This window comes from Salvelinus namaycush, chromosome 23 (genome assembly GCF_016432855.1).
Source record: "Salvelinus namaycush isolate Seneca chromosome 23, SaNama_1.0, whole genome shotgun sequence".
NCBI classification, from domain to species: Eukaryota; Metazoa; Chordata; class Actinopteri; order Salmoniformes; family Salmonidae; genus Salvelinus; species Salvelinus namaycush.
This window is the reverse complement of record NC_052329.1, coordinates 38,756,324-38,768,673: the sequence shown is the minus strand read 5'-3', so window position 1 is coordinate 38,768,673 and position 12,350 is coordinate 38,756,324. Positions and strand designations below refer to the sequence as shown.

General features: G+C 48.2%; 1 protein-coding gene across 1 annotated transcript; it reads right to left on the bottom strand.

Moving 5' to 3' along the window:
• Positions 1-281: 281 nt before the first annotated feature.
• On the bottom strand, positions 282-11,106 carry bmp16 (bone morphogenetic protein 16). The gene is made up of 3 exons (XM_038961588.1): positions 10,559-11,106; positions 3,981-4,333; positions 282-3,148 (listed from the first exon to the last, which is right to left on the bottom strand). The coding sequence occupies exons 2-3, from the start codon at positions 4,324-4,326 to the stop codon at positions 2,058-2,060; spliced, it is 1,437 nt and encodes a 478-aa protein (XP_038817516.1). The 5' UTR covers positions 4,327-4,333; positions 10,559-11,106; the 3' UTR covers positions 282-2,057.
• Between the last annotated feature and the right edge of the window lie 1,244 nt (positions 11,107-12,350).

Below are 12,350 nucleotides of genomic sequence, written 5' to 3'. Positions count from 1 at the left end.
TGTGTGTCTCATTGGGACTATATAGGTACTCTAGGCCTACAGCCAAATCTGGTTTGTTCTGGGTTCACCAAGAGACCACTGGCTTCCTTCCTTGGCTCAAATGTCTATCTAGAGGCAATTTGTGATTGAAAGAGATTCTGACCAATGAGAGGATTTCACAGTCCCCCTCTGCTCTCCCCTTGACTTTGTGCATAGACTCAGAGCAATACGTCCTCAGAACACTAGCAGAGGAGGAACAAGGAAATGTGTTTGATTTTCAAAACCCAGTCATGTAACAGAGGTGCTGCTTGGTCTGTTTATTACAGGTATCACCATGTCTTCAGACAACGTCAAACATTTTACAGACTGTTGTTTAAATGCTTCCGTTTAAATAGAGGGAAAAGCAAAACGCTGGAAAGGTACTCAACATACTCAACTCATAACAGGAGAAGACCTGCGAAGCCCTCGTCCAAAAGGCACTGGAAATCAACTGCTTTAACGTTAGCTGTTCTTTAAAAAAAAACATGCACACCGCTAGCAAAGACATCTGTGTTTCGATGACGACATTCTTGTTACACGATTCGGTAGAATACAATACACCGAGCCTTGATGTGTGGTATTTCTTGAGCTTATGACTGCATCGTTACAACACTGTGTTTGCATGTGTGGTACACCAAAAGCCACCATAACTTGCTGTACCAAAGCTACTATAAGGACCGCAGGCTCCAGTTTTAGGTGTATTACGGTACTGTACATGTGGCTTTGTAGAGAGCAGATATCTTAAATATTTTCAAGGTTAAATACACCATATGGGGTTGCTATTTAAATACCTAATGTGACTCTTAAGTTAGATTTACCATTTAATGGAATTACTTGGATGACAACAGTTTTCTGAATTTTCTTCATCTCTGCAAAGGAAATGTACAAAAAAAGTTATCTTTAAATAATAATGATAGTAGTACATTCAGACAATAGCATAATAATTCCTCTGTATTATTGTTGTGGTTTTAAAAATATCTCATGACGGGAAGATTCGTGTCTGTCTGGCTGTCTGTCTGCGAAAATCCATATCTATCCAGTCTGCGAGGAGTGTCCGTCAACGTCTCTCTTGATGAGAGATCAGTAGCTGTCCGTTGGCCCAGATAGGTTTGCTGAGTTAGTTTGAGGATGGTGTCACTGATGCAAAGGCTATATGTTTCATCCTCCTCATATGGGCCACATGACAGCTTTCTCTGTACTATAAGTCTTGATATCCAACCGTACAGATAGTATACTCTGGCACTGATATCGTCATCTCTTGCCAGTCCCCTTCCACTCCACTGATTGAGTGCGTCTCTTTCACAGATTGATGTTGGAATGAGGTGAGCACGGAGAGACACAGACACAGACACGTTACAGACACGTAGAGGGCTGGTGAGGGAGCATTGAACAAGCACAGGACTGTCAGCGAGTGGAGTGCTGTTGACAGAGAAGAGGTGGGGCTTCTCTTCTCCTCTACTCCTGGCTGTCGTTCCTCTCTTCTTCTGTCAGCAGCATCCTCTTCCCCTACCGGGATGTGGAAGACTGCTTCGTGTTTCTCTCCCTCTCCGTCTTTCCCTCTGTCTCCTCTTCACACTCACTGTGTGGTACTTCTGAAGCACTGCACTGTGTGTTCTAAGGGGGCTCCTCTGTCTGTTTTTCCTCTCTCTCTCTCTCTCTCTCTCTCTCTCTCTCTCTCTCTCTCTCTCTCTCTCTCTCTCTCTCTCTCTCTCTCTCTCTCTCCCGCTCTCTTTCTTCTCTGCTCTTTCTACTCCTCTCTTTATTTCCACTACTGACAGCTGTGGCCCTCCAACACCATGCACTTCTTAGAAAGCACTTGTTCCTGCTGGATCGGGTTCTCCATTCCTGTCTCTTCTCTTCCTACCTCATCCATCTCTCCGGTCCCCCGCTAGTACTAGTATTTTCATCCCTCCGCCACAAGATCCAGGTACTCTTGTCTCACGTGATCCTGCTGGGCTGGGTTCTGTCCTTGCCCTCTGTCTTTACGCCATCAATCTCTCCTTCCATCTCTCTCCTCCCTCCCTCTCTTTTGTTTCCCGTTACCGGCATCCACAGCCCTCCACCACCATGTCCTGGTAGTTTTTGAGCACCACGCGGTCCTGCGGGTCCAGGTAGAGCATGGCGATGGGGCTGAGGGCGGTGGGCACGCAGCAGGCCCGCGGCACGGCTCCGTTCACCGAGTTCACCAGCGTCTGCACCATGGCGTGGCTGGATGAGTTCATGTGGTCGGCGAGCGGGAAGCGACACTCCCCCAGGCAGAAGAAGGCGTCGTAGCCACTAGGCGCCACGATCCACTTGTTCCAGCCCACGTCTTTGAAGTCCACGTAGAGCGGGTGGCGGCGGCAGCGGGCGCGGGACAGACGCTTCAGTTTTGCTGCGCGGCCACCATTACGCTTCACTCTTCCACCCTCGTCCCAGCTACCGCCCCAGCCTGGGCTGGCGCTCCGGTCCCTGTCCCTGTCCCTCTCCCTGTTCTTGTCTCTGTCCCTTCCCCGGTTGCTGCTGCTACTCCTGCCCCTTTCTCTGGCCCCCTTCCTCCCCCTCATCCTCTGGGGAGTGCCAGAGGTTCTCCGGCCATGGGCGGCTAGTGCCTCCCCACGCCCGTCATGGCTGTAAGTAACCAGCAGGGGTCTCTCTCGTGCCCAGCTGTGTTCGTCCTGTCCCAGAGATCTGCGCACCCTCAGGTGTCCCACTCTTCGTCCTTCCTCCCCAGTGGAGGGTGGTAGAGCATCATGGTCAGGGGGGGTGAGGAGGGTGGTGTTACCCAGAGGGGTCACCTCCAGGAGGAAGGCCAGGCTCCCAGTCTGAGCGTGGGCCCCCAGGAAGAGTTCGGTGCTGAGGCTGAATGCCTCCCAGGAGACAGCTGGCTTGGTGTTGGGGGCCCATGTAAGGACCCGTGACTCCAGCAGAGTGGGCTCAGACTCAGAGTCCCCAGGGCTTCCAGAGAGGAACAGGCTGACCTTGTGGGCCCCGGGGCCTGGGCTGGCCCCACCACCCCGGAAGAAACGTAGCTCTGCAGACACCACATGCTCATCCTGGGGGATGGAGGACACGTTGAAGGAGATGGGGACCCTGTTGTTGCTCGCGGTGGTCTGCCTCTTTTCAAGGAGGAGTGAGGGACTGGTAGACTCTGAGAGAGAGGAAGGAGGGAGAGAGAGAGAGAGAGAGAGAGAGAGAGAGAGAGAGAGAGAGAGAGAGAGAGAGAGAGAGAGAGAGAGAGAGAGAGAGAGAGAGAGAGAGAGAGAGAGAGAGAGAGAGAGAGAGAGAGAGAGAGAGAGAGAGAGAGAGAGAGAGAGAGAGAGAGAGAGAGAGAGAGAGAGAGAGAGAGAGAGAGGTTAAGATAGTTCAGAGATGAAGGTTCAATTTGTAAAACAAAACGGATGTTCTCTGCAGTTCCATGGAGGTCTCTCTTGTAGGATTTCCTATATCAAACATTGTAATCTCACAATGTCAAATACAAGGTAAATTGACCTGTCAACCCTTAACTTTAAATGTCAGACACATTCAGTGCCATAAACAGCTAGATAAGCTTTTCATTGCACGCTCTACCATCAGAATAGGACCTCCACTTGTTGCTGGTTAGCTTGTGACTGTTATGGAAACATCCATGTTATCAAATGGAAAATAGATGGTCTGACTTTGGAGCCTACTAACTGCCAAGGTGGAGTCATAACAGAAAGAGACTGGGAATCACAGCGCCGTCGTCATCCATGCCATCCAACCCGGACTGAAACTACAAATGGAATGTGCAGGACAGTGTCCATTAAAAAACGTATTGTGGAACTGATACCAATCAGTGGCAGGACATGGTAGAACAGCGTTGCAAACTATCCACAAAGAGCCTCAGATTAGGAGTGCTGATCCAGGATCTGTCCATATGATCTTATTCATTATGATCTTAAAGGCTAAACTGATCTCAGACGCTTTGGGGATATGGGCCCAGACCACATGTGTAACGTTACCTGTGTGGTGGAAGCTGCGTACGGTGTTGGCCTCCTGGACATGCTGGCTGGGGTAGTTGAAGTGTGGATCCTGGACTAGGTGGTACTGCTGGGAGTGGAAGCGATAGAGGTCCACTATGTACTGTGGGACGGGGGCACCTGGCCGGGGGTTGGGGTGGGACTGCAGGCCCAGGCGGCTCAGCAGCAGGTTCTGGATGGTCTGGGCCAGGCTAGGGTCCAGGGGGATTGGTGATGACGATAACAACGACGACACACTACCATCGGGCTCGGTGGCTCCGCCCTGGCGACCAGACGAGGCTTGAGGTAGCAGCAGGACCATCAGGACCAAGAGGTTAGCAGGGAACATGGTGGATCTACATGAGGGAGAGAGGGGGAGGAGAGGGTGAGGAGAGGAGTGAAGTTAGGGTTTATTTCAGGGAGAAGAGGAAACGGAACACTTAAGTCTTTCACTTTTTGACGCTTCCAGTGGTGCTCTTTAAAGTCTCACGTGTTCATTGAAATTCATATACCATATGTTTAATATCTTTCAGTAAATTGGAGTGTGGGTGGTTGAAATACCACTACTCATAGCTTAAATCCTTTGAGAGAACGTTTTATGACATTCGGGATTTGTCATTAGTACTACACTCTTGTGAATGAATTGATGCATCTTGGATGACAAATGTACCTTTTTTCTTTGTCAAAAGAAAAGTCGGGACACCTGGGAAGAGGCTGAAATACGGGACGCAAATACAGCTCTGTCTGTGCGGAGCTCATCAACTGTGAAAGTATTATGTAAGATCACTAGCGTGCTGGGACCAAAGTTGATAATGTTGCAGGTTCGCTAGCGAAAGCTCAAGACAGAGCGAGACAGAAAGACAGGGACAGAGAGAGAGAGAGAGAGAGAGAGAGAGAGAGAGAAGCAGACAGGCGGAGGAGAGCGATGAATGCGATTGAAAGAACCCGAATCGACTTTCACTGGCCTTAAAACCGTGACAGAGAGGTGGGGGTGTTCGTTTCATTTGGCATAATCTTTTATTTTCATATTTACCACTGTAGCAGTACAAACGTGCTGTTTAAACAAAGAGGAGAATGGTTCAATTAGAGACCCCCACCAAATGCCCCCTCACGTAATTCACACACTGCTTGTCAGGCTATTATGCAGTAAGTCTGGCGCGATATCAAGAAATGTACTGCTGAAGTCCATGTGTTGTTTGCTGGATATACACATGGCTGTAAAAACAGCACCACTTTGTTTTCCTCATTGTTTAATTTATTGCTATGTGTTGCCAAGGCCCCATCTCCTAGGAAACTCAAGCACAGGGGGATAAGAGTGATTAAGCAGAGAATATATTCAGTGTGTGTGTGTGTGTGTGTGTGTGTGTGTGTGTGTGTGTGTGTGTGTGTGTGTGTGTGTGTGTGTGTGTGTGTGTGTGTGTGTGTGTGTGTGTGTGTGTGTGTGTGTGTGTGTGTGTGTGTGTGTGTGTACATGCGTGATTTAGGAGAACCATAATAGTAGTCCTGCTAAAAACCATCAATTAACTAAAGCTAGTTGACTTAAATGGAGAATAATAACTAGTGGAGCTACTGTACTTTATATCTCGTTTGCTCTAATTTACTTTCCACAGCTTACCTATACAGTAGCTTCAACCAAATAATGAGACCATAGTTGCCAACTGGCCTGTCTGCTGCGCGGGAAAAAGTCCCAGTGCCGGAGGTCATAGCATTAACGCCCCATCCAGCCGGGTTACCACCCCATGTCTCTGTAGTACAGCTGTTAATGATTGAGTGACTAATTATACACTACAGGCCTTAATGGCCTTGTGCCCTCTGGAGTCAGGAGTTAGAGGTCAGAGTACGGTGTCTGACCTGTCTATTGTTCAAAGTAGGATGAAGTTGGCCCTGGACACTTAACTAGCAAGTCAGGTTGCCGTTAGGATTGGGGGAGGTTAAGCTGACCCTAGATTTGGTTCAAAGCATTCAAAGTTTGGAGGTTGATGTAGAGACTGAGACGTGGGCTGGGCCACGACGTCTCTCCTCTCAACCGGTCTGCTTTACCGTCATCCTTCAACTAAAGAAGTGAGAGATGTCGTCATTATTCTAAGAAGCAAAGATACATCTCAAGGAATGTAAACGACGTAGAGCTCAACGTCCTAGTTTTCCCTGCAGACTAGAGCGAAGCGTTTTCTTATTCTGCACTTATCTCTCCCTGCCTATCCCTATCTCATCTCGGGACTGAGCTGAGAATCGATTAAGTCCGACACAGCTAGATAACTGAGACGTTTATGGCACAACGAACACATAACGACGCCCTAATGACAGCTAATCATGCTATAGTGTCAGAGGAGGGTTTACAAGAAGTTCACAGTATGTGTGTGGGTTTGTGTGTTTGTGTGTGTGTGTGCGTGTGTGTGTGAGCGAGAGCAAGAACAGACACAGTAATACCCTGGGAAAATAAGGTGTGAGCGTGGGACTCTGCTCACTAGCCATTAACTCAGGCAGCCCCACCCAAAGTAATGCCTCTCCACTTGAGGCAACGCTACAGGACAATTAGAGTACGATTAGAGATTAGAGAGCCACAACTGTACAGCCTTTCCCGTGGCGTCCCAAGGCTCGTAAACTAGATTGAGGGCCCCCCCTCCAACCCCCTAATGAAGGTTCAAAGGTTACTTGCAGAAGGGGGAGTGGGTGAGGGTGGTGGTTGGTGGTTGGGGGGGAGTCAGAGGACACCCTGCCATACATCCATCTAGAGTACGTCCACCCATCTTCCTGTGTTTCTCCAGCTAATCTAAACTGGGAGAAAAGCCACTAAACTCCATTTGGCCTCATTATCTGCTATCCTCTCCGTCAAGCCGCCCCCCTCCCCATTCATCCTGGATGGTGACATCCCTGCGTTAGCTTTCACTCCATCCCCCTCTCTCTCTCTCTCCGCTGAAATGGGACTAATCAAGTCTTCCGGGGGAGGTGAAGGGTGAGGTGGGGAGAGGGGGTGCTCTCAGACATATTAGATGGTGTCTGACCCGGAGCAGACGTTAGAGTGACCCCGTGCGCACGAAGACGAGAGATTTGTGTGTGTAATCAGGCAGGGCGGTCTGCTCGCTGGCCCTCTGAACCCACAGATCAAAACAGACCAACATAAGTGTACCTCTTTCCCTCTCTCTACGTCTCTTTACGCTCTCTCTTTTAGTCTCTCGTTTTCTTAGTCCCTCTTTATCTCCTTCATTTGTCGCTGCATCAATCCCTCCCTTTCTGTTAATCTGTCCCCCTCATTCTCTCTTAGTTCCTCTCCATTTCTTTCCCCTCTATTCTCTGTATATCTCCTCTGGGGTGGAGATGAAAGACATATGGACAAGGACAAGGGGTGATAGAGAGACACAGTTAAAGAGAGAGAAGGGAAGATAGACAGAGATATATAGTTATATACAGTTATATACAGATATATACAGATATATACATATATATACTCTGTATATACGCTCCCCTTCTCTCTCTTTGACTCAGTCTCTCTATCACCACTTGTCCTTGTCCATATGTCTTTCCACTGCCACCCCCCCTCTGTGTTCCCCCCCCCCCCCCCCCCCCCCCCCCCCTGTGTTCCCTGTCTCTCCATTCTTCTTTATCTGCATGTCTCTCTCTTTCCCAATCTCTATTTTTCTTTCTCTCCCTATCTTCATTTCTCTCTGCCCTCTCTCCCTTGTGTCGGTCTTTTTCCTAAGCCCTCTAAATGAATGGTGTTTTTGCGGAAGAGTGCCGCCGAGTGTTGCCGGGCGAGAGGGCCCAGTGTCACCGCAGGCGGCTGATTTATCCGCGCCCGCTGTCTTCGTGTTACGCCTGGTCCCTCCACTTTCCCTTCCTGTTGTTCTTCCCGTGTTTCTTTTTCCCCAGATTCCTTCTCTCCCTCTCCCTCTCCCTCTCCCTCCCTCTCTCTTGCTCTCTAACACACACACACACACACACACACACACACACACACACACACACACACACACACACACACACACACACACACACACACACACACACACACACACACACACACACACACACACACACACACACACACACACACACACACACACACACATAGACTCTCTGCCCCGTGTCATAATTACGAGACGTCGCGGCAATCTTCAACTCACACTCACACCAACTTGTGCAAGCTCGCGTAACACACATCCCAAGAACGTCGGGTTTTTTCTTCTTCTCTAACTTGCTCAACCAGCACCTGTGTGGACCATTCTCATAATCACCTGAAACCTACACACCTACCCCTAATGCATCTGGAATGTTCCTCACACCTCTCTATACATCGCTATCACACGACGGAGCTCTCTGGTGACTACAGCATTCGCTGCTTTATGATTTCATGTACGAGGCTGAAGCTAGGAGGACATTTTTTCTCTCTCGAAGCGTGACAGATGAAATCATTAGAATAATATTCCTGGTTGCCTGCTGGGTGGTTTTATTAGAGAGTATTATAATTTATCCCAGCTGGGGCGGTTAAGAGGCTAATGACGCGGGCAGCCCAGACTTTCAGCCCGCCGCTCGCCTTCCTCAACAAACCTTTACGGTATTTACTGCCCCCAATGCACGGCTCCACACGTACGCACCACGCAGGCAGAGTGCAAACACGTACATGCCAAGAGGAACAGATATGTGTGTTGTGTGTGTACTGTATGTGAATGCGTATGATGGACAAAAGCCAATCGATTTGAATGTTTTTTAATGCATAGCGCTGCGCATGCATCGCACGCACGCACGCACGCACGCACGCACGCACGCACGCACACACACACACACACACACACACACACACACACACACACACACACACACACACACACACACACACGGAGGAGAATGCAGTGACCGTTTCCTGCCAGGGTGAAGATGACAGCAGACGATGAGGCTCCCTAAGGAGAGGTGGAGTAGACCAGACACTTTCCGGCTCCTGGGGAATCAACCAACACTCTCACAACATCGCCAGAAACTGCAACTGCGAGGCACCCGGCCGCAAAAGGCCCTACAAAGGGTGGTGAGTACGGCCCAGTACAAGACTCCAGCCACCCAAGTCATAGGCTGTTCTCTCTGTTACCACACGGCATGTGGTACCAGTCTGGGACCAACAGGACCCTGAACAACTTCTCCCCCCGAGCCATGAGACGGCTAAAGAAGACTGCTAAATAGCTAATCAAATGGTTACCCGGACTATCTATATTGACCTTTTTTGCACTAACTCTCGTGCACTGACTGTTGACACACTGGACCCACACACTCACACATACTTACACTGACACCCCAACACACACATACACACTACATACGCACATGAGACACGCACACATGCATACTGACACTCACACACACACACACACACACACATTTTCACACTCACCACATACACTGCTGTTACTGTCTATTATCTATCCTGTTGCCTAGTCACTTTACCCCTACTGTACCATACTGTATGCACATATTAACCTCAATTAACTTGTAGCCCTGCACATCGACTCAGTTCTGGTACTACATGAATATAGCGTGTTATTTTGACTCGTTATTGTTCTTCGTTATTCCCTGTCTTTTATTCCTCTTGTCACTATTTCTATTCTGTAATGTTTTTATATAAATGTATCTTTAACTCTGCCTTGTTAGAAAAGGTTCCCGTAAGTAAGCATTTCGCCTTTAGCCTACACCTGTTGTTCGCGAAGCATGTGACAAATAACATTTGATTGGATTTGGAACATTAGCTACCTGGACCTTTGGAAAGACATTAGCCAGACACACAATGTACAGTATAGTAATCACCACTGCCAGGGCTTTCATTCCCAGGTACATTCTCACAAGAGTCTAACTAGGACATGCAGTGCAGAGCATCAACAAGTCAACTTTATCTCCATCTATTTCAACCTGAACTGTAAGTCACCGGAAGGCGTTCAGCTCTTGTACATCTTCATCTATTTCAACTAGAACATTCACAACTGTACGCCTCTGTAACTGTACGACTCTGTTTTCACGCTTTTTCCCTCGCCGGGATCCACATGTTTCATCCAGAGCTACGTTCAGATGATGTGAGAGTCAGGGAGTTAAGTGACCGGCAACAAGAGGCTATGTTTTGGTGAACAGGGGGCTCGCTGAGGGCAGAACATTGCAGAAGCATTTGGTGGAAACAGTGACATGTCCGACACGTGACATCAGAGAGTTCAAAGACTTCACACGTCCGGTCGACACAGACCGAGGTGGAAAAGACAGAAACAGCACTGAAAAGCTAGGTTCACCGTTAACACAGAGGAAAATAATTCATGCCTTTACGCTCCTACAGAGAAGTCACGTTATGTCTTCTGAAAACATAACAGTCACATTGTTCTTGGACCTTCGCTTCCAGGCGTTTGATTTAGAGCAACACAGTATGCTGCCTCTGCGGGCGTGTGAGCATGTGTTTGTTCTCCCTAGAGTGGCTAATGGTTTGAGCAGTGAAGTTCCCGTGGCCAGTCAGAGTTGGCTTGGTGTACATGGACAGTATATGTGTGTGTTTGCGTGTGTGTGAGAGAGTGTGTGTTTATGGGTGTGTGTGTGTGTGTGTGAGAGTGTGCAGTACTCACGTCCAGGCGTGGTAGGAGGTGTGCAGAGTCCATGGTTTATCCTTGAGCTCCAGTGTTACAAACCCTCGTCTCTCGCTCCCGCTCGGTTGGACAGAATGGACAAACTCTTTACCTCTCTTCCGCTCTCTTTCATTCCCCCTCTTTCTTATCCTCTATCTCTGCTTCTCTCTCTCAGGTTAGCCTGTGTCTGTGTCTCCTCTGTGAGTGGGCTGTGAATGAGGACGCTGTACTCTCCATGGTTCTCCCCCTGTACTGCTGGGCTCTCCCCCCCTCACTCACCCTCTCATCCTGTTGTCAGTTTCAGATAAGCGGCCTCTTAAAACATATCCACCGGCTTTCCTCTGCCTGCCTGACCTCTTCAAACAGGCAACTCCCTCTCTCTGTCACCTACACTTCCACCTCTGCTCAGACACAGAGAGACAAATATACACGCAATATATCTACTGTATGGACCTGCACAAGACAAATTAGTCTGGAGAGTTTTCTGTAACCGGCAAAAAATTCCCTCTTGTCCCCAGCTTCCGAAATGTGTCTTTTTCCTTTCCTCTCTTTCTCTGTCTCTCATTCTCTTTGTCTCTCCTCCCCTTTTTCCCTTTTCCTCTCTCTCTCCCTCTCTCTCTGTCTCTTATGCTATACAGAGAGTCCAGCTGGTAAACTCAGTTTAACTCTAATTGACTTTCCTGGTCATTTGGATCCTCCCTGATTGTGATGTCACTAAGTCAGACCACCCCCACTACCATCAAACACACACACACACACACACAGTTAGAGATAAGGTCAGGGTGGACTGGCTAATTATTTTCCATCATTACTTTTACAAACTCACCCACTGATTTTCATTGACACCGTTTTCATTATCAGCTAACATGCTGACATGATCACAGACAATACAATCTCCACTATCAATTCATGACTATGTTACTGAATAAGACCAAACATATTCTCTTACCAGACCAAGGTATGAATGGATGACTCATAGGGGAGGATAAAGTCACTACAATTTGGGGGATGTGATTGGATGGATCGAGCCAAAAAAAGGTACATTGTAATTCTCCACTGCATTGTTCAAGCAAGGTGCAATCGTCCTTCCAGCGTCGGCCACCAAATTGGTATTCATCGGGCAGGGCTATGAGGAAACGTCTCTTTACGATGCATCGTCTCACATATTAGATTTCATCTGGAGATTCACTTGCCCCCCCCCCCCCCCCCCCCAAACACACACTCAACCCAACTCCCATCAATTCACCCAGTCTGATGAATTACCCTGGGCCAGAGGGACAACACACACGCCTTCCCATCTGTGGGCTCAGACAATTTACAGGACAGTTATCTAATGTTATCTGTTTCATCTGAACAATTACACTGTAATTATTTGTACTTCACAGCAGTATTTGCTTTGATCATGACGTACAGTATTTTTCATTGTACATCTGGATTGGTGAGGACATTATTATCCAATAAGAGGCCACTAGGAAGCAACATGTGCTGTGACCATAACATGAACCCGTACAGTCTCTCAGTGAGTAGCCTACTGTATGTACCTTTCAGTGAGTAGCCTACTGTATGTACCTTTCAGTGAGTAGTCTACTGTATGTACCTTTCAGTGAGTAGCCTACTGTATGTACCTTTCAGTGAGTAGTCTACTGTATGTACCTTTCTGTGAGTAGTCTACTGTATGTACCTTTCAGTGAGTAGCCTATTGTATGTACCTTTCAGTGAGTAGGCTACTGTATGTACCTTTCAGTGAGTAGGCTACTGTATGTACCTTTCAGTGAGTAGCCTACTGTATGTA